General features: G+C 49.1%; 1 protein-coding gene across 4 annotated transcripts in view; it reads left to right on the top strand.

Moving 5' to 3' along the window:
• Nucleotides 1-688: 688 nt before the first annotated feature.
• The window catches only part of ADAMTSL5 (ADAMTS like 5), a 40,557-nt gene continuing 14,999 nt past the window's right edge, over nt 689-26,246 (top strand). The window contains exons 1-7 of one of the 4 annotated variants that reach the window (XM_077332369.1): nt 689-824; nt 1,826-2,313; nt 4,863-5,019; nt 11,271-11,331; nt 23,335-23,489; nt 25,354-25,414; nt 26,074-26,182. In XM_077332369.1, the coding sequence (XP_077188484.1) occupies nt 11,287-11,331; nt 23,335-23,489; nt 25,354-25,414; nt 26,074-26,182 (370 nt within the window). In that variant the 5' untranslated portion in view covers nt 689-824; nt 1,826-2,313; nt 4,863-5,019; nt 11,271-11,286. Of the gene's footprint in view, nt 825-1,825; nt 2,315-4,862; nt 5,020-11,270; nt 11,332-23,334; nt 23,490-25,353; nt 25,415-26,073; nt 26,183-26,246 lie in introns of all 4 variants that reach the window. The other 3 variants (XM_077332366.1, XM_077332367.1, XM_077332368.1) reach the window with 3 other exon arrangements.

Below are 26,246 nucleotides of genomic sequence, written 5' to 3'. Positions count from 1 at the left end.
TCCACAGACAGGACACGAGGCAACCGCCCACCCTGTTGTTTGGTCCTTAGAATCTTGTGTTTTAAGATATATTATGCTCAGCAGAGAGGTTCTATTGAGCCAATAACCAAGGGACCGTTCTTCTTGTGTGATTTTGCCTCATCCTCTTCATCAAATGACCTCTCTGGAGGAGACCCAATGGGTCCGTTCTAGCCCTGCCTTCGATTTCCACAAGACTTGATGGCAATTCTCCCCCCCCCCCATTTATTCCATCTTTTCACCCAACATTCAAAGGTGTACTGCCTCTGCAAATAGAGGCTCCATTCAGATACACAAATCAAACCTCCCAAAGCCAGCCGTCTAAGCTCTAAATTAATTAACCCAGAAAATAAAAATTTTATTTATCTCCCTTGAAAGCATGGTGGTTAAATGTACCAGAGAGAAGTGGGGGGTGAGGAGTAGGTGTCAGGTCCACTGCTAGTAGGTTTTTCATGATTCTCTGTCTCAGAACTAGCAAACAGGTCGAAACTCAACAGGTTCAGCTTCCGTGGCATGAAGGAAGGGTGGCAAGAAGAGGCAAACCAGAAAGCTGTCTTTCCTCTTGGGCCCCAACCAACCTGCCCAGCCATAGTCCAAAGCAGGCTGCAGGGCAAAGGTCAAATAAAGCTCAAATAAATAGCCCTGTGCAGCTCAGCATTTTCCTAGAGAAGTTTCTGCGCCCATTGCTTTGAATTGCATCCGGCTTAGCACAATGAAACCAAATTTCCTTCCCAAGCCTTGAATTTCTCCACCGAAACCAATCAAGTTTGGACAGCTCTGAATGGGAAGAATTACCTGGCTTTCATGTGAGTGGGATTTTTCTTTCCTACTGTTTCCTTTTCACCTCTTCCTCCTAGGGCTGTCAGCCCCCCCCCCCCACAAGGGAGGCTGAGGGTTACCGGATCCAAATTGGGAAATTCTTGCAGATTTGAGGAATTGGGGTACAGCCCCACAGAGGCCCCCCTCCAAGGCATTCATTTTCCCCATGGAAATTGATCTCTAGAGCCTGAACAGGGGACCCCAAATCCTACTTGGAGACTTGCATCCCTGTAATCTCCAGATGACCAAGATCAGTTCCCTTGGGGAAAATGGCTTTTTGTAGGGTGAACTTTATGGCATTATACCCCAGTGAGATGAGATTCCTCGCTTCCCCAAGCCCCACCCTCCCCAAGCTCCAACCCCCAAATCTCCAGGTTTTTCCCAGCCCAGAACTGGCAACCTTGCTTAGGCCATTAGGCCCTCTTAGGCCATTACACAATCCCCTTGCCCCCCCCCCCCCCCCAAGCCACCTTGCCAGTTCCTTCTTTCTTTTGAGAGGTACGGATCCACTCCTTGCTCTCGCGTCAGGCCGTCAGTTCATCACTTACTCCTTCGGGTTCTCTTTCCACCACTCCCCCCCCCTCTAAGATTCCTTCCGCCACTGCCGCCCCCCCCCCCTCCAATTTTATTTATAGCTTGCCCTTGCATGCACGTGTTTGGCACGAGGCCTGGAAAATGACTCTGGGTACCCAAAGGGTTAATGCAAATCTCCTTCTTCCCACAAAAATCTGGACAATATTTTTAAAAATAAAAAAGGGAGAGGGGGGGGAAATAACAAGTTTGCAAGGGGGATTATTCTTTGCATCCTCCTCCCATCCTGCTCCCCTTTGAAAAGAAGGGGGGAAGAGGCCAGGAAGGATGCCTGTGCATTGGGCGACTATTTTTAACCCTAGAAGTGGTGTGTGTTTGTGTGTGTGTGTCTGTGAGAATGATGGCGAAGGGTTAACACACAACCCGTTTCTGCCCACACCTTCCCCCCCCCCCCCAGTATGAATATTAATATCTCCAGTTGCTGGAGGCTGGAAGTTTTGGGGAGCGCGGCGCCCAACACTGAAGGAGCCGACTGAAGACAAGGCGGCAGCGGAGAGGGCTGGAGGAGGAGGAGGAGGCTCTCGCCCTCAAAGTTCATGCGACTACCCCGCCCGGCCCCGCCACCCTTGGGACGCCGTCCAAGCTACTGGGACCGGCTCCAGAACAGCTGAGGGACGAGCATGCCGGAGTTTCCACTGCGGGGAGCTGGCGGCAGAAAGCGCGGCGCGGACGCTGGGGTCTGACTGAGCGCACAGGGGAAGCGGCCCGCTGCTGCTGGTGGCGATTCCTCCCCGGGCCAAAGCCTTCGGGGGCAGGAGAAGCCGCGCCGGAGCTCCCGGAGATGCAGGTCCCCTTGGCGACCCCTTTGCACGGCGGGCTTGGGAGAAGAGGCGCGAAACGCCATCCGAGGCACGACCCGGTTGCCTCCGGTGCCCCGCGCGCACGGTGAGTGACTTGCCTTAGGCGCTGCCAACGGGGTGAGGGTGTAAAGCAGGGGTAGTCAAACTGTCGCCCTCCATATGTCCATGGACTACAATTCCCATGAGCGCCTGCCAGCGAACGCTGGCAGGGGCTCATGGGAATTGTAGTCCATGGACATATGGAGGGCGGCAGTTTGACTACCCCTGGTGTAAAGGTTCATCCCGCGTCGCAGACGGGGAAACTGAGGCTCGGGGCTGGAGTGATAGGGACCGAGACAAAGAAAAACAGCTGGTTTCGTTCCCCACTTTTCATTACCCAAAGGTGTCCCAAAGCATCTTACAACACCTTTCCTTTCCTCTCCCCTGTGAGGTAGGTGGGGCTGAGAGAGCTCTGAGAGAACTGTGACTGGACCAAGGTCACCCAGCTGGCTGCATGGGGAGAAGTGGGGAATGAAACCCAGATCCTGTGTTAGAGGCCACTGCTCTTTCAAACCTCTACATCAAGCTGACTTTTAGAGGCAGAGGAATGGGAAATGAGGGACTTTACTAGCTTCTCCAATGTGTATCTCCACTTGTCCCACAAGTTCTTGTTGTGGCCTTTTTTGCCTTTGAACCGCGAGCTGCTCTCCGGCTTTCTGGGGCTTGTGGTGGAATGCACAGAAGTTGGCTGTTTGTTCAGGACACATGAGGAGAGCCACTGGGTCAGCCCAGTCTCTTCTTTCTCAACAGTGCCCAGCCACGTGCCAGGTGTCTGCCATCAGGGCATAAAGGCAACACCCCACTTCTGACGCTTGAGCTGCTGTTAGCTGCAGTAGACTGCTTCTAAATAGGGAGGTTCCATTAGGCTGTTTAACAAGTCTTAAGTCGAGTCTGTCCAGATCAGTGTTTTGTTTCCAGAAGGCGCCAGCTGAGGAATAATAGCTAGTAGCCCTTTTAGTTCAGTATTGTGAGGCACCCAGCTCAGACAACCTCTTTTTAAAGCCATGGAAGTGAGTGCAACTGCACCCTGCAGCAGCAGGTTCCACAGGTTAACAATGCCTCATACTAAGCGGCTTAAGTCAGTGGCCATCACTGCATCCTGTGGCAGTGAATTCTACAACTTAACCATGCAGGTCTTCACCATGTACTGCTCATCCAGGGATTATGGCTCCCAACTTTTCTTCTCTGCTTTATAGATGACTCTCCAAAATCTGCACCTGAGCATTTTTCTGAAGTGCCCTAGACTAGAACCCTGCATTTGTACTGAGTCAGATCTTCACACTGCTCAGTCCTGTCTTCTCTGGCTGCCAGGAACTCTTGGGTGGGGTGGGGTGGGGTGGGGTGGGAAGACAGAGGGGGGAACATCCATCCTAATATCTTGTCCCAAGGCCTTTTAACTGGCGATGCTGCTGAAGTCTGAGCCCGGATCTGCCCCCATGCCGAGCCACGCAAAGTGTTCCCAGGGGCATTCTGGGGCCGGGATTCAGCTGGCACTTGGGGATGCTGAGAGGGATGCAGTCCATTTTACAAATGAGTTTATTTACAGGACTGCTGCTTGCTCTTAACCTTTGGATAAGGCATGACAAAGCACGTGAGTCTAGGGCTGAGCGCAGCAATAAAATTTATCCTGCCGTCCTCGCAGGCTGGTTGTAACTACTGGTGACCACACTCTTATCCCCCTGTTTGTGGGATGACAGCCAGTGTGGTGTAGTAGTTAAAGAGCAGTGGACTCTTTACCTGGAGAACTGGGCTTGATTGCCCGCTCCACCTTCAAGTGCAGCCAGCTGGGTGGCCTTGGGCTAGTCACAGTTTACTTAGGGTCATTCTCACAGAGCAGTTCTCTCAGAGCTCTCTCAGCCCCATCTACCTCACAGGCTAGAGGAAGGGAAAGGTGTTTGTTAAGCCACTTTGAGATTCCTTCAAGTAGTGAAAAGCAAAGTATTAAAAAACAGCTCTTCTTCGTAGGGACCCTTAGAACAACAGGAATCGGAAGAGATACAAAGTGATTCTTGCTCAAGGAAAGTTCATGCAGAGAGAAATATTTTGGGAGGGGCAGTATAGCAAGGTCATTGTAGGATATTAAATTAATGTTTGGAACTCAATGCAACAGGATTTAGAGTTTTCTGCAAATTTAAGCAGCTTTAAAAGTGCGATTAAACAAATCCATAGACGAGGGAGGGGTGGAGCCTCCATGTACAGAGGCTATCTACCTCTAAACCTCCATTGCTGGAGAACAATAGCAGGTTGGCCTTCATGTCCTGCTTGTCGAGCTCCCTGGGACAATGTAGGAATTGGTGGTAATTCTGCCAGCCTCTTCTGACATTCCTGTATTAACCCGAAAATCCTTTGTCTGTTCCCTGGCATAACGCGGGGCAATGGTGAGTAAGAGTGGAGGGAAATGCACATTGTACATACTCTGAAGCCCCATAATTGTGCATATTGCAAAGCTTAGCCCGGATGGCTCCTGAGTGTATCCCTGAAGGGAGAACAGGGGAGAAAAGTGCGGCTTGAGACTTCCTGAAGTCATTTTGCTTTGGTGCCGCATAAATCTTGTTTCTGTTTTCAAGCTCCTTTCCTTCCCCTGCTGTCTCATAGTTCTTTGCCCCTGGCGTATGTGAGACATGCATACGGCATGCAGCCTGCACCGTGAACTGGTGTCTCCAGGCATGTGGGTTGGGAAGATCTGTCACCCTGGCGCTCTTGCATCTCCGGCACAATCTTGACAAGAGGGGAAGGGGTCTGGGACCGTCTGGTAAGGGGAAACCCCCACCCCCCCCTTGCGTGCGGTGAACACACACTCTACACGTAGGAAGTGTTCCAAGGAGGGCAGGTGGCATTCTGCCTTGCTGTGCCCGTTCGGTTAATGTCGAGAGAATACCACCCAGGCCAACTTCTCGAGATGCTTCAGCTGGTTGCAATTTCCAGAGCTGAAGGCATGTTCTAATGCTTCCGGCCCCTGCAGCCCTTTGGCCTCTCCTGGTTCCCTATTGGCACATGCAGCAAGAGACCAACCAGGTCTATTCAATGCTCCCTGTCCTTGCTGAGGGCAAATCTTGCAAGGGAAATGTCCTCTTCCTAGTTTCTAGCAAGGATTGTAAGATATCTAATCTCACCAGGAATATTAGACGGGAGCCTACCTTCTGGTTAGGCCACATACTGTGGAGACATGCTCAGCCCCAAGGGATATCTCCTTGGTCTTGATTTTCCCCATCTGTAAAATGGGTACAATTTTTCCCCAGAGTGCTTGTGGCCTAAAACAGATATGTCCCAAATAAGCCCAAGAATGGTTTGGGCAGTTTTTAATGTGTCTCTTCATCACCACTGGAGCTCTTTCATGGTGTAACACAACAATTTGGGGAGGGGCCTGTTCCACGTTACAATGCCATCTCTGAGTCACTGGGTCAGACCTGCAGTTTGTGGGGTTAGGGAGAAGAAAAGGTTTGATTTCTTCTCTTTCCTTCCCTCCCTAAGGCATGAACAACATTTAAAATGCTGTAAATTTTCACAACTTTTGCAATTTGTTGGCAAGTGAAGGTCTATTGCTGGCGTTTTCTCCCTCCCCAGGTGTCAGCTGGCTGTGGGTTTTAGATTTCTCCCCCAGCTGTCAACAGATTTGGAGGGGGGCATTGAAGGAATCTTCCTATGGGTCTTGGAGATCTCCCACGATGAGACCCAGCTTGACATAGTGGTTAAAGAGTGCCAGTCTCTAATCTAGAGAGCCAGCTTTGATTCCCTGCTCCTCCACGTGCAGCCACATGGGTGACCTTGGACTAGTCACAGTTGTCTTCAACCTGTTCTTGCAGAGCAGTTCACTCATAGCTCTCTCGCACCTTTCCTCCCTCACAGGGTGTCCTGTTGTAGGGAGAGGAGGGGTAGGCGATTGTATGTCATTTTGAGACTCCTTTGGGGAGTGAAAACTGGGGTAACCCAGCTCTTCTTCGATTATGGTTGCTCTCCATATGACCAGTTCCCCTGAAAAAAATGACTGCTTTGCAAGGTGGACTCTATGACCTTATACCCACTGAAGTCCCTCCCCTCCCCTGCCCCAACCCAGCCCTTCCCAAGATCCGCCCCTCAAATCTCTATGGTATTTGCAAACCCAGAGGTTTGTGGCAGCCATTTTGTGATTGGGCCCAGTGGCCTTTGTCAGAACTTCACAGGTGCCCCCAGGTACAAAAAGGACCAGGCATCCCGGATCTAGCCCACCAGGAGCAGAAACTTGGATGGGTAAGAAAGTAGAGCTTTCAAGTTGATTCTTCGTTTGGAAGGTTGGCCCAGAGAGAACTTGGTGTGGGGGTGGAATTGGGTATCTTAAATGTATAACCAGAGGTTGTTAGGGGGGGGGGTTGGGATGCCAATCCCCAGGGGGGACCTGGGGATGATCTGGAATTATAGCTCATCTCCAGACTAAGAGATCACTTCTCCTGGAGATATTGGCTGCTTTGGAGGGCCAGGATCTTTTTTGGTCCTGGCCCCTACCTGGTGGAATGAGCTCCCAGAGGAGCTGCAGGCCCTGTGGGAGCTTCCTGCTTTCCACAGGGCCCTGAAAACGGAGCTCTTCCACCAGGCTTACGGTTGAGGCCAGGGCAAAGAGAAGATCTATGGCCCGCCCCAAAGGAGGAGTAGCCCACCATATGTCATCGGTGGTGGTCATCCTCTCCCCTGATTTCTCATTGAGGTGGGTGGGTTGGTTGCCAGCGGTTGGTAGTTTTCCAATTGTTGGTTTTATGGGGAAATATGGGCTTTAGGAGATTGTATTGATTTATTTTATTTTTTAACCTGCCATGAGCCGGCTTTGCCGAGAGTGGCGAGTAGTAGTAGTAGTAGTAGTAGTAGTAGTAGTAATATTCTCCACTTGAGGCCCCTCCACGCCCCAAATCCTGCCCACTCCTGGCTCCACCCCCAAATTCTCCAGGTGTTTCCCAACCCAGAGCTGGCAACCCTAGAGGCAACCCCCAGAACCCCATCTCGTTCTGAGGGGCAGGACGACACGTCTGGTGAGTCAGGGGCCAGGCCTGTTCTAAACAGACTGGGTTCTTTGAGCGATGAAAGGCGAGATCCCGCCAGCTTAACACATTGCAGGCCTGGATGAGTCACTGCGCATGAAAAAAAAATCCCTGGAAGCTGTAGCATGTGCCCTCGGTTCCCTCTTTGGAGTCGGCCCTGCCAGCCCGGGGCTCTGCTTTAATTGTACTTAATGCTGCTGAAACCGGAGCGGAGCTATGTGCGGTTTTACCTCTGGCTTTTATCTCATCTCACCCCCCCCCCCCAACGAGTGGGACGTGGGGATCTTATCTCTACCACTCTGTCCTCGGCTATCCGCAGATCGACATGCCAGAATAAATTTGGCAGAGCAGAGCTGCGCCCGGCGTTGTCCATGCCAGCCAAATTCCTCCCTCGTAATGTTCCAGTGAGAGAAAAATTCTCTGCATGCGCTCAGGGGTACTGGGGACTGTTTTGTATGGGCTGGGCACCCCTGTGATTTCAGAGTCGCGTTAAGCTATATGGAAATGCAGTACAAATCTGTCCTCCAACCAGGGACTCATCCAGGAGAACCTTACAAACAATCCGGTAGGCTCTTGGCTTGACCTTGATGCTCCAGAGCTTCTGAGCCTGGATTCTGGATCTGCTTGTTCCCGGCCGGCCCTGCCTTGTTGACTTGTTCCTGCACCCTGCTGCACTTCCTTGGCTTTTGTCTTGTCTTGTCTGGATCTGCTTGTATCTGTCAGTGTGCTCTATGATCCGGGGCAGGGAGCGCCTGACCTCCATGGAATTGCAGATGAACTAGGGCCAGTCTTACTGTGGGTGGTCCCTAGCAGTGTGTCTCTACTTACAAACACCGGTCTCTATTTCCCACCCCAGCCCTGGCAACGCCCAGGACTAGATCCTGCAGCTCTGTTTCGCTAGTGACAGTGCAAGGGGACTCCTCCTCAATCCCAAACAGCTGCTCAGTCTAAAATACAGTTGCGTAGAGACGTTACTGAGAGTCTGGTAGAACAGAGTAGTTTTCCCTATTGTCTGTTAGGAGAAATGTATTAGTATAAAAAAAACGGGTGGGGGAGAATGCGTACTGCAAGAATGAGGCAGCAACCAAGAAGGCCCTGCTCTGGGCAGGTGCATGTTTTGCACACATAATTCACAGTGCTTTGGGTAGTGAAAAGCAGGTTACAAAACCCCAGCCCTCCTCCTCCTCCTCCTCCTCCTACAAGTGACGTCCACCTCAGTTTAGCAAAGTGTGTGTTTTTTGTTGTACATGCAGAGGAAAAAGAATGGCAGGCACAGAATCCAAAGTCAGGATTAAAGACTCCTCACAGCTCTGAAAACCTACCTTTCTCCCCAAGAGGAACCCAAAGCAATTTACATTTTACCGCTGTCTTCCATTTTATCCTTACAACAACACTGCGAGGTAGGTTAGGTTACGAGAGACTGACTAGCCTGAGGTCATCTAGTGAGCTTCCATAGCAAGAGTGAGGATTTGGAAGTGGGTGTCCTAAATCCTCGTCTGACCCTCTACCCATCACACTTCCCTTGTCCTTCTCTTTTCTCTGCCACCATAGCCTTGAAGGTCAGTGCAGAATGTGCCCCCTGGTCTTATACCATCCTTCCTGGGCGCGCTTAGAGAGTGTCTGGATAGAAGTGGGCTTCTTAAATCTGAACCTGCTGCTCTTGGGAAGACGGGGCGTGCTTTCCTTCTCCTTGGGCTGGCCAGGATTAAGCCACTGTAGAGGGAAACTTAGAATGGGAAGAAGGCATCATGGTGTAGCCAGATCTCACCAGCTCTTGGATGCTAAGCAGGGAGAACAGACCACCAAGGAAGAGACGGCAGAGGGAGACCATGATACCTCTGCTTCTCATTTCTATGAAAGTCTTTTGCTGAATTTGCCGTAAGTCTTTGACTTTGACACTTTGCACATTCGTGGGAGGGAGACACAACTGTTCTCATCATATGAATGTGGGTTTTGCGTTTAGCTGTTGTTCTCCACATCCCACCTCAAGCCTTCAGGAAGAGGCAGGGCAGAAACGGAGCTAAAGAAATACATTCTGGCCACGGAGAAGGAGAAGGAGAAGGAGAAGAGTTGGTTCTTATATGTCGCTTTTCTCTGCCTAAAGGAGGCTCAAAGCGGCTTAGACAGGAGTATTATTTGCCCCGCTCTGCTCTTTTGTGACCTGGGGATTCCACGGCTCCTCAATCCTGATCCCCAAAGACAGTTTCGAAAACGGAGCATGCACTAGGCACCACAGCTGGGAACCGAACACGATACCCCTGGTGCGGCATGCACATGCTCCCTAATCAAATACCACACAAAAGGAATTTTGATTGCTTTGTTGTGGTGTTTTCGCAGCACGCGCCTGCACTTCAGGGTTCAGGCCAGATGGAAAGGGGCAGAAAGGAATGCAGCAGCGAGGGGCGCATTCGATCTGGAAATCTAAAACAGAATATTAGAGGATTTCGAGGAGGACAGCTCCCTCTGGGGTTGCCAGCTCTGGGTTGGGAGATGCCTGGGGATTTGGGGGGTGGAGCCAGGGAGTGGGTGGGGTTTGGGAAGGGGAGGGACCTGAGCAGGTTCTAATTCCATAGACTCCGTCCTCCAAAGCAGCCATTTTCTTTAGGTCGTCTGGAAATCCGTTGTAATAGTGGCAGGCCTCCGGGTACCACCTGCAGGCTGGCCACCTAGCTTCCCCTCAGAAACAAGGCCCGGTCCTTCAGAGCTCCAAACTCTGGGGAGAAACTGGGAGTTGAAATAGAAGCCTTCCGGATCTTTGCTCAGGCACCTTGAATGACACAAGAGGAGCAGCTGCTACGGAAGCCCAGCCTTCATCTACTCCAAAGCTCCCCTCCCGCTCTGGGTCTGTTGAAGTTGGCTGCTCTCCCCCTGCAGTCCATCAGTTCGCTCCTAAGGTGTCAGGAGTAGAGCTTGCTTTTGCTTCTCTGCAAGACAGGCTAAGTCTTCCCATTCTTGTGCGATGGTGGGATTCCCTCCTGGCTGTTTTTGAGTTCCTGGTTATGGAACGATCCGGGCAGCATGTATCCGACAGCAGGGACGGAGCAAAATTGCTTTGTAACAGGGAATTTTGTGATACCGTCTAGTACGCTGAAACCTAAAAGTTACAAAATGAAAAAGAGAGAGATTCTCAACTTTCTAACCATCGAGAACCCCCCGAAACATTCGTCAGGCTTTCAGAACCCCTGGAAGGGGTGCAATCTACATGCCCACCTGGGCCCCCTCCCCTTCCAACCCCCTCGAGGCCCATACTTGGCCATGGGGTGGAGTCGACATGACCATATATGGTGATATCAAGATAAATGATTGTAAAAAATAAATTAAACATTAACTAACTCCCACCCATTCAGGAAACCCTTCCAGGACCCTCAAGAAAGCCTGTTGTAATGGTTAGGTTAGAGGACTAGGATCTGTGAGACCCAGGTTCAGATCCCCACCCCACTATGGAAGTTTGCTAGAGGGTCTTGGGCCAGTCAGTCTCTCTCAACCTAACCTACCTCGCAGGGTTGTGGTGGTGGTGAAGACAAAGTAAACTCCTTTGTGCCTTAGAAGCATGCTGGGTGACCTTGGACCCACCCCTCTCTCATCTAAACCTACCTCGCAGGGTTGTTGAGAGGATAAAATTGAGGAGGGGAGAGTGATGCCTTCAGCCTCTTCAGGTCCGCATTGGAGAGAAATGTGGAGCATATATAAAAAGTTTTAAATGATTTCATAAACGTCTACAGTTGTCAGCTCCGAGTTGGGAAATACGTAGAAATTTCGGGTGTGAAGCCTGAAAAAGGTGGGGTTTGGAGAGGGGACAGGCTTCAGTGGGGTGCAGCTCCACAGAGCCCCCTTCCCTTGCAGCCATTTTCTCCAAGTAAATGGATCTCCAGCCACCACCTGGAAGTTGGTAACCCTACAGACGTGCCAGTCAACATCATTGTACCAATTAGAAGTGACATGCAGTCCCCAGAAATGATTTTGGAATTTCAACAGCCACCTTTTTGCTTTCCCACAGGAACGGCTCTCCCCGGATGGTGCTTCTGTTTGTCTGGTTGACTTTGCCCTGTGCTGTTCAGGTAAGTCAGAGATAAGGGGACACAAATTCCGTTTTTGCCAGAGGCCTCAGAAAGCGGCCGTCTCAGATCAGCGGTTCCCAGCTTTTTCAGCATGGTCCATATTTACTTGGTAAGGTGACCCATCCAAGGCGGGCCCTAGGCTAACTATGACCTTGGTGCCCAACCAGAAGTCTCTGAGAAGCCAAAAAATATCTTGCAAAAGACCTGGTTTCTTTCACTATGGGCCCCGAGCAAGTGGCATTCTGACATACACAGCCTTTACGTTCCCGCCTTTGACCACCCTTTCCTCTTGGAGAGCCAGCTAATCTGGAGGACTGGGTTTGATTCCCTACTCCTCCACATACAGGTAGCTGGGTGACCTTGGACCAGTCACAGTTTCTCTCAGAGCTCTCTCAGGCTTACCTACTTCACAGGTTGTCTGCTGTGGGGAAAGGAAGGGAAGGCTACGTTGAGATTCATGCGACCTGTTGGGCCAGTCACCATTCTCTCAGAGCTCTCTCAGCCTCACTTCTCTCCCAGGGTGCCTGTTGTGGTGAGAAGAAGGGCAGGCAATTGTAAGCTGTTTTGAGAAACAGGAGGCCTGCTGGGTGACCTTGGACCTATCACAGTTCTCTCAGAGCTCTCTCAGCCTCACTTATCTCAAAAGGTATCTGTTGTGGGGAGGCGGAAAGTAAGCAGTTGTAAGCCACTTGGAGGCTCCTTCAAGTAGTAAAAAGCAGCGTACAAAAAACCAAGCTCTTCCTTCTCCATTATTCCCTCAAATCCCCACTGAGTTTCTGAGAAACACATACTAGTAACCTTCAGAGCGTGTTTTGCTTCGTCACCTAATAGCACATATGGAAGAAATAGACCAGAAATTTCCCCAGATAGAAATAATTTTAGCAGGCGATTTCCATGCCAGAGTGGGTGCTGACAATCTAATGCTCCTCAATGGACTATAATGACGTAATAGTTTTTCCCTCTTGAGGCATTCAAAGGATAACCATCTGAATTCTGTGGCAGTCTTTCCAAATTTGGTATTCAGTTTAACAGAATGTGGCTGAATGGTTTAACTTTGACCAACATGTATATGCAGTGAAGGAAAAACAACAACAGCTAAGGTATGCTATGGAAGATTCTGTTTCTAGGAGCAGACCTTAAGTTTCCAAAACACAAAAGAGAGGAATGGAAAGGGCAGGAGCGGCCATTAGGGAGGGCTGGCCTGCGACCCACTTCCAGAGATTTCGCGACCCACCTTTGGCTCTCAGCCCACAGGTTGGGGAACACTGTGTTGGATAGCTCTGAGACTAAAGGCACAGGCAAGTTGGTTGGCTCAAGAGCAAAAGTCTGCGGCTCTGTTCCTCTTAACGGTGGATCTAGACCTCAGTGGCAGAGCTCATGGTTGGCTTGGGGGGAGTGGGGGACTCCCAGGTCAGGTGCTCCCAGTTAAATAAATCTTGGGCAGGATTGCCAGGTGTGTAATGGAATATACCTGGAGATTTTGGGGTGGAACTTGAGGAAGGTGGGGTTTGGGAGGGACTTCAGTGGGGTCTAGTCCACCTTCCAAAGCAGTCGTTTTATCCAGGGCAGAGTCTGCACTTACTTTGTTTATTCCATTGTCAATTCTGTTGAATTCAGATTGATTTGAACTCGGGTCTTCCTCTCCCCCCCCCCCTCATTGAAACAGGAAGGTGTTCTGCACGTGGTTAGGGTCGTTCAGAAGGGGGGGGGGAGCCAAGCCTCTTTCTTTTCTTGAAGGGGGGGGGGAGTAGCCAAGCAGGGAGCCTCTTTCATTTCTTGGAGGGGGGGGGGATAGGATTGAAGAAGGCAGAGAAGGGAGAAAAAATCCAAGACCGACAGAAGTTGAGAGAAATTAGGGGCTTCTCCTTTAAGGCAAGCTTGTCACATGGTGACTCTACCACGGAGGTTCAAAACAGCCTGCTTTCTCTAATCTGAATCTTGAAATACTGAGCATTAAACGCACTCTAAGATATTGCACAATAAAGGTAGGGTCACTCCGGATCAATCCTTCTTGCTGCAGAAGGAAAATTTAAATCAGCCAAAATCAAAACGGAAATCGCATTCTGTGTAGACAGCAGGGATTAAATCGACCTGGGAATAAAAGCTCCGTACAGTTTACACCCAGGTGAACTGATCTCTTTTGCCTGGAGGGCATAATTTCCTAGGATTATGAGATCTGGCAGTGGGTAACTGTAATATTGGGTAGGAGATCATGGGAAAGGTCAGAGATCCTGGTGATCCACTGTCAGCCTGAGGTGTCAGTATTGAGCTGAGTGGACTAGTGGTCTGACATAAGGTGAAAAGAGCCCTGCTGGATCAGGCCTGCGGTACATCTAGTCTAAGATGAGTGCCTCTGAATGTGGAGGTCCCCCTCAGTCACTGGTAGCCATCAATAAACGTATCCTCCATAAATCTATCGAATCCCCCATTAAAGCTGTTTCCTCCTGTGGCCTTCACGGCATCTCCTAGCAGCAAATTCCGCCTTTTAATCACTCTCCTTTTGTCCACCTTGAACCTACTGCCCATCAGTTTCATCAAATGCCCTTTAGTATTTAGGGAGAGGGAGAAAGATCTCTCTTTGTCAACCCTCCCCATGCGTCATTTTATTAACCTCTATCATGATTGCCCTTAGTTGTCTCTTTTTGAAACGGAAACATTCCCAGACTCTTCAGCCTTTCCTCCAGCCCCCTAATAATCTTGGTTCCCCTCCTCTGTCCTTTTTCCAGCTCTGCAATGTCCTTTTTAAAACGCAGTGACCAGAACTGTACACTATATTCCGAATGAGGCGGGACCATAAATCTAGACAGGGGCATTATAATATCGGTCGTTGTATTCTCCATCCCTTTCCTAATAATCCCTAACACAAGAGTTTCCCTTTTTCACCTCTGCAGCACAGTGGCTCGATGCTGTCATCGAGCTGTCTAAAATTAGAGACCAGTGGCACCTTTCAGACCAAACAAGCTTTATTCAAGATTTGAGCTTTCATGGGCACACACACTTCCTCAGATACAATGCATGCCCACGAAAGCTCATACCTTGAATAAAAGTTAGTTGGTCTTAACGGTGCCACTGGATTCAAAATTTGTTCCACCATTTCAGACCAGCCTGGCTTCCCGCTTGAATTGAATTATTCACTACAACCTCAAGACCTTTCCCAGTCTCAGCAAGTTCAGGCCCCATCAGTCTGTACTTGAAGCTAGAATTATTTTGTCCCAGTGTGTATACACTTACCAATACTGAACTTCATTTTCCCCACTGTCGCCCACTCACCTGGTTGGGCAGAGGTCCTCTTGGAGCTCTTCCCTTGGTTTTCACCATCCGGAATCATTTTGTTCATCTGCAGACTTGGCCACTACATGACTCACCCCTACTCCCAACTCACCCCTATCTCATGATATGACAGCTTCACATGTTCACAAGCCCGCCAGGCAGATTCCTGTCTGGACTGCTCACTTCCCGTATGAATTATGATCCCCCCTCCGCCCCTCCAATGGCCAGAACCTTGCTTGGAAGACCAGACAGAGCAAGTAGTTACATGCTGATGGGGGGGGGGTAGAGTGGTGTGCAGTTAGGCTGATATCCAGTCAACAGGGAAATAGAACACCTGATCGTAAGTTGAGTTGAAACAACAAGAACTGACAAGATATTCATTTAGAATCATAGAATCATAGAGTTGGAAGGGACCTCATAGGTCATCTAGTCCAACCCCCTGCACTATGCAGGACACTCATAACCCTATCGCTCATCCACTGTAACCTGCCAGCCCCTTGAGCCTTCACAGAATCAGCCTCTCTGTCAGATGGCTATCTAGCCTCTGTTTAAAGATCTCCAAAGATGGAGAACCCACCACCTCCCGAGGAAGCCTGTTCAACTGAGAAACCGCTCTAACTGTCACAAACTTCTTGATGTTGAGACGGAATTTCTTTTGAATTCATTTCATCCCATTGGTTCTGGTCCATCCCTCTGGGGCAAGAGAGAACAACTCTGCTCCATCCTCTATATGGCAGACTTTTAAATACTTGAAGATGGTTATCAGATCCCCTCTCAGTCCTCTCCTCTCCAGGCTAAACAGACCAAGCTCCCCCAACCTTTCTTCATATGTCTTGGTCTCCAAACCCCTCACCATCTTTGTTGCCCTCCTCTGGACACGCTCCAGTTTGTCTACATCCCTCTTCAACTGGGGTGCCCAAAACTGAACATGATATTCCAACTGAGGCCCTTCTCCCTAAAGGAGACCCAAAGCAGGTTACCTGGTCCCAACCATTCTGCCCACCCTCCTGTTGGTATTCAAAGCGGTACACTTTGAAACTACCTCAAACCGAAGGCAGCTTCTTACATATATGATGGAGATGTCCCAAGATGCAGATGTTTGGGAGAAGGTTTTATGTAGCATTAGCCTCGAAGATGCTCCAGGCTTTGTCAGATAATCTGCTGGGATTTTGACTTGGATTCTTGGATGGCGTTTATAGGATGACAAAATGTCTTGGAATTTACTGTCCGCAGCCAAAATCTGGGTAGCAAATATGTCCTCATGCCCCCCCCCCTCCCCACATACTGAAAAAAAGGATAGTCAAGATTTGGAAATGGTTTCCCTCAGTCACCACAATGCCTAAACCAGTTGCCAGATGGACAAAATGATACATGCATTTCAAAAGGACTTGGTGACCTTTAAAAAAAAAATATGGCATTTAGGATATATGAGGGAGGTAGATATTTGTATACCACCCTCCCCTGAGGCTCAGGGCGGTTCACATGGGACGTAAAGGAACAATATGTCAAACTCAGTTTTCTGTATCAAATAGAATGTATACACACATATATACAAACACACACACACATCAGTTATTTCCCAACATTAGTAGAAGAAGAGTTGGTTCTTCTATGCCACTTTTCTCTACCTGAAGGAGTCTCAAGGTGACTTACAATCACCTTCCCTTTCCTCTCCCCACAACAGACACCCTGTGAGGGAGGTGGGGCTGAGAGAGCCCTGATAGTACTGAAGAAGAAGAGTTGGTTCTTATTTGCCGCTTTCTGGTAGAGAAGAGTCTCTAAGCAGCTTACAGTCTCGTTCCCTTTCCTCCCCGTAACAGACACCCTGTGAGGTGGGTGAGGCTGATAGAGCCCTGATATTACTGCTCAGACTCAAAATAGCTTTCTCAGTGCTGTGGCAAGCTTAAGGTCACCCAGCGCAGAATCAAACCCGGCTCGCCAGATTAGAAGTCCGCACTCCTAACCACTACACCAAGTTCATATATCTCTTGGAATAAAAATATAAATTTAATCTGTTTAAAATTGTTCCATAGTACTCATTTTAACATATACACGAGCCAGGAATTTGTTCATCTCCTCAGAATCTTTTCCAGTGAATGGTCCCTAATGCTGGCTGATGATCTAGACCAGCCTTTCTCAACTTTGTTACCATTGAGAAACCCCTGAAACATTCCTCAGGCCTCAAGAAACCCCAGAAATGGCTTGACTGTGCAGAATGTGGTTGGAAAGCAGAACTATGTACAAGCTTGTTGATCTTTTTGCTGTGCAACATTAGGAAGGCATACAGCATAGTTTTACCAACCCCCAGGTGGCACCTGGAGACCTCTCACTATTACAGTTGATCTCCATGAAAAATGGCTGCTTCGGAGAGTGGGCACTAGGCCATCAAACTCTGCTGAAGTTCCTCCCCAAACCCCTCCCTCCCTCCCTAGGCTCCACCCCCAAAATCACCAGGTATTTCCCGGCCCAGAGCTGGCAAACCTTATGTTTCTTCATTAATTTGATAAGGCCACCTACATTAAAGAGGGCTAGAAACTTGATTTTACCCCCTCAAAAGATAAATGTTTCTGAAGACTTTGGACCTTCTATGGCCTGGAACCCTGAGAGCATCCAAAAGGGGCTTCCAGTACTATGAATTTGGACCTGCTTGCACACGTGGTGTAGTGGTCAGGAGTGCGGACTTCTAAACTGGCAAGCCGGGTTTGCTTCCATGCTCCTCCCTCACATGCAGCCAGCTGGGTGACCTTGGGCTCCCCACAGCACTGATAAAGCTGTTCTGACTGAGCAGTAATATCAGGGCTCTCTCAGCCTCGCCTCCCTCACAGGGTGTCTGTTGTGGGGAGAGGAAGAGAAGGTGAATGTAAGCCACTCTGAGACTCCTTTGGGTAGAGAAAAGTGGCATATAAGAACCAACTCTTCTTCTTCAGTAATATTAGGGCTCTCTCAGCCTCACCTCCCTCACAGGGTGTCTGTTGTGGGGAGAGGAAGAGAAGGCAATTGTAAGCTGCTTTGAGACTCCTTCGAGTAGAGAAAAGTGGCATATAAGAACCAACTTTTCTTCTTCTTTACAAGCACTTCTAGTTCAAACAGATTCTAGGGTTGTGGGAAACTCTGGGAGACATTATGGGAGAGAGAAGCTGCTGATTCTGTTTGGGGTATGGAAGAGGATCTTGCCAAAGAGCTCTTTCAGACCTCTCCTTGTTGCACAAAAGACCTATTAGTACAACCTTGTCGATAATAATAGGAATAATAATAATAATAATAATAATAATAATAATAATAATAATAATAATAATAATAATAATAATAATAATAATAATAATATATTTGTTTAGCCCTCCCTACTCCGGCTGACTGAGGGCAGGTAACATCAATAAAGCAACAATGCAATTCAAAATACATACATTCCGATTTACAAATGAATTATTTTTTTTAATTAAAAGTTACAATCATACTAAACCCGCCTATTTTTCAGTTTTAAAACCACACAGGGGTTAACTGATCCTTGATTCCGAGAGCCTCTTCGTGCATCTCTAAGGAGGCTGTGAGGAAGAGACCCCCCCCTTGGTGTGTTAATCCCCCTTCCCTTGGAAGACGGTGTCAGACGGCTGTTCTCTCCACGGGAGAGGTGATTGGAGACCCCCAGCTGAGAACCTGGCTTGTGGCCCACCCGACTTGGCCCATCTCCTCTCTGCACGGAGGTCACCCTCCGGCTGTTTTTCACCCCCCAGCCGCTGGCCCGGTGTTTATCCCTTCTTTGGCCTGGGTTCAGTCAACCAGGCAAGTGTCGGGAGGGGTTGGCAGCCAAGCCCTGGGGACTCTCCTGCTGGATTTCCACGGAACTGTGGGAGGGTTTGGGACTGTGCCCTTGCAAGTGAAGCTTTGTGTTCTTCTTAAAGCGGAAGAACCACCAGAGCCCATCCCTTCCTGGAAAACATGGGAGTTTGCTTTATTTTGGCCGTCGGGTTTTCTATGTTCTCCTCAGTCTACTGGGGGCTCTGCGGGGTCACAAGCAGGGAAACACCATCTGTTCATTGACATCCTCCTAACCAGAGAGGCAGGGAGCAGAACCTCAGCCTGACACCCTGCAAAGCCGGTCTGGTGGCCACCTTCAGAGGGTAGCTGGAGATCCCCTAGAATTACAACCAACCTTCAGACTGCAGAGATTAGTTTCCCTGGAGAAAACAAATGCTTTGGAAGGAAGGTTCTGTGGCATTATACCCTGCTGAGGTCATTCCCCTCTAGGGTTGCCAGCACTGGATTATGAAATTCATGGGAACTTCGCGGGTCGAGCTGGGAGGGGGCGGGATTTGGAGCTGGGCGATACCACAGTGATCTTCCTGATCCAGATTGGGCCCCACAGCAGGAAAGTCCCATGTGCACATCTGACCAACAGTTGATCGGTTCCCTTGGAGAAAATGGCTGCTTTGAAGGGTAGACCCTGTGTCATTGGAGCCCTCTGAGTTTCCCCTCCTCTACAAACCTCAGTTTTCCCAAGCTCCACCCCCAAATCGCCAGGTGTTTCCCAACCCAGAGTTGGCAGATCTACTAACAGTCCATGTGGTAGAATCAGACCTCACCCAAACCTACCTAAAAACAGAAAAGCAGAGCTTAGGGTTGCCAGTCTCCAGGACATCGAAACTATAGTGAATAATGCTTCTTTCTTGGTCTAAAAGGTGCTACTGGACTCTGATTTTGTAATGCTTCCTATGTAAATCTGTGTATAATAATACAACCATTCAACAAGTGTGTGGTAAAAAAATAAGTCAGGCAGCAGTTCAACAGGTTAGTTCCAACGGAAGTCCAAATGAGGATCGGGTAGTCCCCCATTTCGCAAAGTGGCTTCTCCAGTGGACCTAATAGAAGTAGTAATATGAACAAGTTCCTCAAGGGAATGAATAACAAATTGACTTAGAAGAATTCTCCAAAAAGTGAACTATCTTACATCAGCGGTGCTTTTCCAAGCTGCACAGGATCCAGGGAAGGATCCCATAGGATGCCTGAATTATTTTTTGTATCACAGTTGTTGAATTGTTGAATTATTGTACACAAATGTACAATTTTGTTGTTTGGCTGTTATAAGTATTTTGATGATACTTTATAAATCACTATTTTGCACTTTTGGAAGCATTATCTGCTATCACTTCAGAGTCACGATTACACAGTCGTCTCTCACCCCCCCCCCCCAGTATTTTCCATTTACTATGTACTCCAGTTTTTGTTTGCTGTAATCTCCAAGACATGGCTGGAGATCTCCTGGAATCACAACTGGTCTCCAGGTTACATTGACATTACCCTAGGGAAAATGGCTGCTTTAGAAGCAGAACATTATGGCATTAGACCCCCCTGAGGTCTCTGCCCTCCCCAGACGTCAAGCTCCTCAGGCACCATCCACGCCGAAATCCCCATATTTCCCCTCCCAGTGCTGACAACCGTAGGGAACTGTAGAATTCTTACATCAGACCACTGTTGCATTCTGTCCGACGGGGTCTCCTGTGCCCCCAAAGGTGGAGATGGGCCTTTCTTGATCCTTCGTTAACCAGCGATGCAGGGAATCAAACCCCTCAAGAAGCCGGGCGCTGTTGGAGGCAGGATGCTGGGATGGGTAGCCCTGACTTCTGAGCTGACAAATTCAGCTCTGTGTTACGTTCCCAAAAAATGGGAGGCCAGTATTATCTGCAATAGCTCGATGGATCCTCCACATTCAGGGGCAGTCTACCTGTGGGACAAAGAGTGGGGGAGCGCTTTTGCCTTCCTGCCTTGCTTATTTTCTTCCCATTGGAGGGTCAGGCTGACCCCTGTTGGAAAGAGGACGCTGAGCTAAGGGGAATCACATCACCTACAGCTGATTTTCTTAAGCCAGAGTGATGCTGATGGAGCTGAGTGAGGCTGCTGCATGAGGAGTGGAGTGCACGGAGAAGGGGCCCAGCCCTCTTTGCCTGCTCTGCTTCCCCTTCTTTTCTGCACACGCCTCCCCCTCCCCCTCCCCCCTCCTCCTCCTTCAAAGGGTCAAGCCCCACCATCTTCATCCCACATTCTCAGCACTTCCTCCTTCTTGTTACGCAGTTGCTTAGTCCAGCAATAAATATTTAATTCTTTTGACCTTTCCTTCGTAAACAGAGGGGGTCCCACTCCCAGTCGGGTGCTCCGGGAAGGAGGCTTCCCACCCTGCCTCCACTTCCAAATCCGCATCTGGATCTTTTTGCTCGGGGTGGGGAGTACCCCACCTCTTCCCTGGTGCCCCTTCCCTTTGAAAAGAGGGGTATATTTGCATCTGTCCATTTTCTTCTGCATCTCAAAAAAAAGAAGGAAACCTCATCGCAAGCTTCCATTCCAAAAGTCTGGGAAGAGGCAAAGCAGACAGGGAGGAAAGAACATCCAGAATTTAACCAGGCGAGTGAAAGGGATAAAAAACGGAAATCAAAAATGGTGTAGGCCATGAGGAAAGCAGCCTGGCCAGGTGGGGGGGGGGAAAGACCGGGTTTCTGGAGCTGGCCATCTTTTGGAGGGCCTCACAGCCCATTACAGAGCCCCTGGGTCATGTCTAGATTGGTCATGAGAACTTTCCGTCAGATGTGTGCCTGGAGTTCTTTGCTAGAAATAAAATACTTATGGCTGCCAGTTCCAGGGTCTGAAATTCTTGGAGATTTGAGGGCAGAGGTGGGGTTGATCATTTAGAGGGGAAAGAACATTGCATCCCTGGCGGGGAGGTATACTGCTGCTGCTGCTGAAAAGACCACTGGCCCCTCCTTTCTGAAAGAGGACTTTCCTTGTGGGGCTTAATCCTTGGAGATGTTTGTATAATACACGAAGAAAAACAGCTTCAGAGAGGTTTAGGCTGCGCTGCCGGGAGGAGACTTGGTTCTCATTGGCTGGGTTCTGCCCATTTCGGACACAAGGGGGGATACACGGGCACTCTTCTCCCCCCACACATGTACACCCATGCATGCAGACCCCGCACTGCCACCATTCACTCCTATAAGAGTGAATGGGTTTTATTTTATGCCTCGTTTTATTGAGGTTCTAGATTTTGTAAACCGGGTAACAGAGGAGGTGGTATATAAATCAGTGGGTGGGTGGGTGGATGATTGAGTGTGTGGATGGATGGATGAGTGGGTGGGTGAGTGGGTGGATGGGTGGGTGGATGGATGGATGGATGGTTGGTTGGATGGATGGGTGGGTGTGTGGGTGGGTGGGTGGATGAGTGGGTGGGTGGATGGATGGATGAATGGGTGGGTGGGTGGATGGAGAGATGGAAGGATAGGTGGATGGATTTTATTTATTTGTTTTCTTAGATGAAGGGTGGGTGGGTGGAGAGAAGACCCCAGCAGGGTATGGCACCCTAGAGCCCAATCTCCAATACAGCCATATGCTCCAGGGTAACTAATCTCTGTCTTCTGGAGAGCATTTGTAATTCCAGGAAATCTCTGGCCCTCACCTGGAGGTGGCAATCCTACTGGGGGCCCAGTTCAGATGGCAACCAGAAGTAGGCATTTTATGTCTTACAGTTGCCAACCTCCAGCTGGTGGCTGGAATTCTCTTGGTATTTCAACGGGTCTCCAAGTGATAGAGAGCAGCTCTCCTGGGGGAAATGACTGCTTTGAAAAGTAGACTCAGTCTATATGGCATTGTTCCCTGCCAAGGCCCTTCCTCTCCCCAGGCTCCACCCCTAAAATCTCCAGGTCTTTCTCAACCCTGGCTGGCAACCCTGTTAAATCTCCCCCCTTGTACTTTCGTCCTGCCCAGGGACCACCAATTGCCCATTGTGAAAACCAACCTGTATTCCATTGGTGAAACCCCCAACAAACAATCCCTGCCCCCAGCTGTTTTCACATCACAAAACGGCATGGGTTGGGGGTGACACTTAAGCTCCCTCTCCCACGGTCTCAGGCCAAGCCAGACCTCCCCCACTGCACCCTCATGGGCTTGCAAATTACGTTCCCCGTGCAATGGGCATCTGAGTGAAAGTCCTTGTGGCCAACCGGAGGGCTCTGTAACCTGTTGGAGGCTCCTTTATCATTGGACAGGACTTAACTTGGTGCAAGGGAGTGTGTGAAGGACATTGCTGCCTCCTGGGCTGTTTCATCCCCCCCCCCACATGCACACTCCTTGAACGCATGAAACTGCCTGAGTCCATCAAGGTCAGCATTGCCTGCTCTTACCACCACCAGCTCTTAGGCAGCTTTCATGTTGCTCTTGACTGGAGAGGCCAGGGAAACTGGAAGCTCTACAAAGGAGTCTGATCCAGTGTCAGATCACTCGTCTGTCAAAGTTAGAATGGTCTACTTGGACTTGTAGAAGCTTTCCAAAATCAATAATATTTATTTTAGGCAAGATAAGCTTTTTCTGCTCCCCCTCAGCTGGCCCTTGTTACAGCGCTGCATGACATGCTGTCTTACGGAGGCCACAGAATATGTCAAAAACCTTTCCCAATGTGTCAACGCCCATTTTATCAGCCTTCCAGGGCATTTCTGTGCCAAAGGAGCTCTCTTCAGTTTTCTTAGCAGTCTGCGATTCAGCTGGTGAATCCATGGGCCAACACCAAGTTTCTATGCGCCTGACACTCAGCATTTTTTCTGCTTTGTTAGATGCAGAGACTTGTGTGACTCAGAGGCTGGCCTGGTCCCACAAGCAGCAGATCTTGGTTCAGTACGATGCGGATATTTCCATGAGACAAAAGCAAGGCCGTTGACCATCCTGAGAGTTGTGACTCTGTCGTATTCCTTTAAGTAGGGGACAGACAGCAGGACTCTGGGACTCGGCCTGTCCCCACGGCCCCGCCTCAAACGCCAACCAGGCCATGGGACGTGGACGCATTGGGGCGCGTGGAGCACCTGCTCCAGCACCTGCGGAGATGGCGCCTCATTCCGGACCAGGCGATGCATCCGGTAAGTGCATGCAAGGGGGACAGCAGACGGTGGCTATGAAATTTGTGGGTGGGACTGCGAGACCCTTTCCACAGCTAACAATGAGCAAAAGATGTGGACGTGGTAGTTTGGACTTGTGGACAAGCCCTGAAAGCTATTCCAGGAACATCTGGGACTGGGGTACACCTGCACATTTGGTAGAACTGTCAGCCAATTTAAGAAGTCTTGACTGGTTCATTGTTAATTAAAACTGGTATATGAATTCAAAAGCCATTGTTTTTGAAGGAAGAAATTAATAATTATTGATTATTGAGATGGTTCACATCATAGTTGCAGCGGGCGTCCTGTGAAAATGGACTGGGAATGCCTCTTCTAGAATAGCGATCCCCAACCTGTGGGCCACGGACCACATGTGGTCCTTCGACTAACTGGAGGTGGGCCACGAAGGACGCCTTCTCCCCCCCCCTGGCCCTTTACTTCATCCACAATCCGGCAGGCACACATGGGACTCTCTCGTTGCAGAGAAACAAGCTCAGGATTCCCATTGATTTGTCATTGTCATGAGTTAAAATTTCCACGAAAATAAAATGTTCCTTATGTTCATTGTTGTGGCGTGTCTGTATCTTATTTTGAAGGGTTGTTTAAACATTACCATAGCAACCAGAGTCAGAGAGTGTTAGGGCAGTGGGCCTCAGTAAAATTGTCAAGCGTTGAGTGGTCCCCGGTGATAAAAAGTTTGGGGACCACTGTTCTAGAAGACAGTTCCTGAAGGGTAGCCATGGTAGTCCCATTCAGCCAAAATAGCAAAGAATGTGTACATTTGACAAAGCTTAGGCCAACATAAACTACTCGGCCCTTTGAAAGCTATGAAGCTCTGTCTTTATATATATATATTAAATAGCTTTCTGTTTCCTGTTGCACAGAAGGGGTACTCCTTGCTCCATAGTGGGCAGATGCCTTCTTAGAAGAGTGTTATCCCACTTGAGAAAAAAGGGAATGCCTCTTCCACAAATGGCCAGCAACTTCTTAGAAGTGGCAATCTCTCCTATGTGGAAAAAGTTTATATGTCTTCCACAAATGGCATGTTAAGAAGAGGAATTCCCTGTGAGGGAAGCAGAAAGCCTCTTCTAGGAATGGCCACGCCTTATTAGCAGAATTCTGCTAATTAGCAGAATTCCGTGCCCTGCACGGAAAGGAAAAGAGAACACAGTACATGTAGGGCATCTCCTTAAAGCACGCTGGCAGGAGCTTCTGGGAATTGTAGTCCATGGACATCTGGAAAGTCACGTTGCGCCAACCCTGCCCCACTGAGGTCTCTCTACTCTTCAGACTTTCCCCTTCCCAGGCTCCACCCCCAAAAGCTCAAGGATTTTTCCAGCTCAGAGCTGGCAACCCTTTAAAGTCAGACCATTAATCCATCTTGTTCCTTTCATCTCCTATGACTGGCAGGAGCTCAGGCAGAGATGGCCTTCCCCCAGAGCTACTATCTGAAATCCTTTAAGGGGAGATACGGGGATTTGAACTGAGGACCTTCTGTGTTTCGTACGGGGCTCTGTCACTGAGATATTGCCCCTCTGTAAGCTGCCAGCCTGTGCTCCTTATGGAAGGCAGAAGCTACTTCATCAGAATACACTGGAAGAGCTAATCCAGAAAAGGACAGGCTGGAAATAGCAACATCTCTTGGAATTTGTTTGTACAGTCTTCAGTTTTTCTTGGATGTCACTGGGAAAGAATATTTTTAAATAAATAGCTCTCAACTATGTGTTTAACATTTTGCGAGTTTCTGAGCAACACAGTAAATCTCATCAACCATGTCACAGCCTAGTTAATTTTACCATTGAATGGTAAAGGTTGGCTACTCACTGGGTATCCTCTTTGGATGCAGGTTTCCTGAGGAGGAGATGTGCAAAGGGAAGCCCCGCCAGTATCGAGTCTGTGAACTGGATGTGAGTATCAGCCCTTATGCAAGTGTGTAAAGTGTGTGTCCTTTTCTATGTTAACCTGAGAGGCTGTACAGTGCATACTAGAATTGATGTCATACTTTCAGCGATGTCAGGTGGCACTCTGGTATTTGGGCAAAAACTCCATGGTAGAAGCCATTTTCACCATAGAGTTTTTGTCCAAATACCAGAGCCATCCCTATGGCATCACAATGTGAGGATATCACTTTCAGTATACGCCAGAAGTGATATTGTCATGTTGCTAGTGACATAGCCTGCCCCCCCCTCGTTGGTTGCCAGGAGGGACCTAGCAACACTAGCACAGACTCAGGCTGGGGTGCAGTGAAGGGTTGTGAGGGGGAAGCACGTAAGAGAAAAAGTAAAAAAAGAAAAATAAGATTTCATCTTCTTACAGTGAGTTCTCACCATAGAATTTCCAACAATTCTTAGAACTACTAAAAATGACAGAGAAAGCTCTTACTCTGGCAGTTATCCTGGTCACTCCTGGGTAGCTCTAGGAATCCCCAGGAACTCTATTGTCAGACCTATCTGTAAGTAGATGAAGTCCATGAACTACAGTTCCCATGAGCCCCTTCCAGTATGTTCTATTGCAATGTCTGTTATTTCATGGAACCCCTTTTGTCTCCTCTCCCCGCTCCCTGCAGGACTGCCCCCCCGGATCAACACCCTTCCGGGCCATGCAGTGCTCCCTCTACAACGGCAAGCCCATCTCGGGGAGCCAGACACCGTATCAATGGGTCCCGTTTCACGGAGGTGAGTCCAACTGAAGTCCTTCCCCCATCCTCATTTATTAGTTTTGAATGGAAGCTAAAACTGA

Source organism: Paroedura picta, chromosome 4 (genome assembly GCF_049243985.1).
Source record: "Paroedura picta isolate Pp20150507F chromosome 4, Ppicta_v3.0, whole genome shotgun sequence".
Classification (NCBI taxonomy): domain Eukaryota; kingdom Metazoa; phylum Chordata; class Lepidosauria; order Squamata; family Gekkonidae; genus Paroedura; species Paroedura picta.
This window is presented reverse-complemented; position numbering and strand designations above follow the sequence as displayed.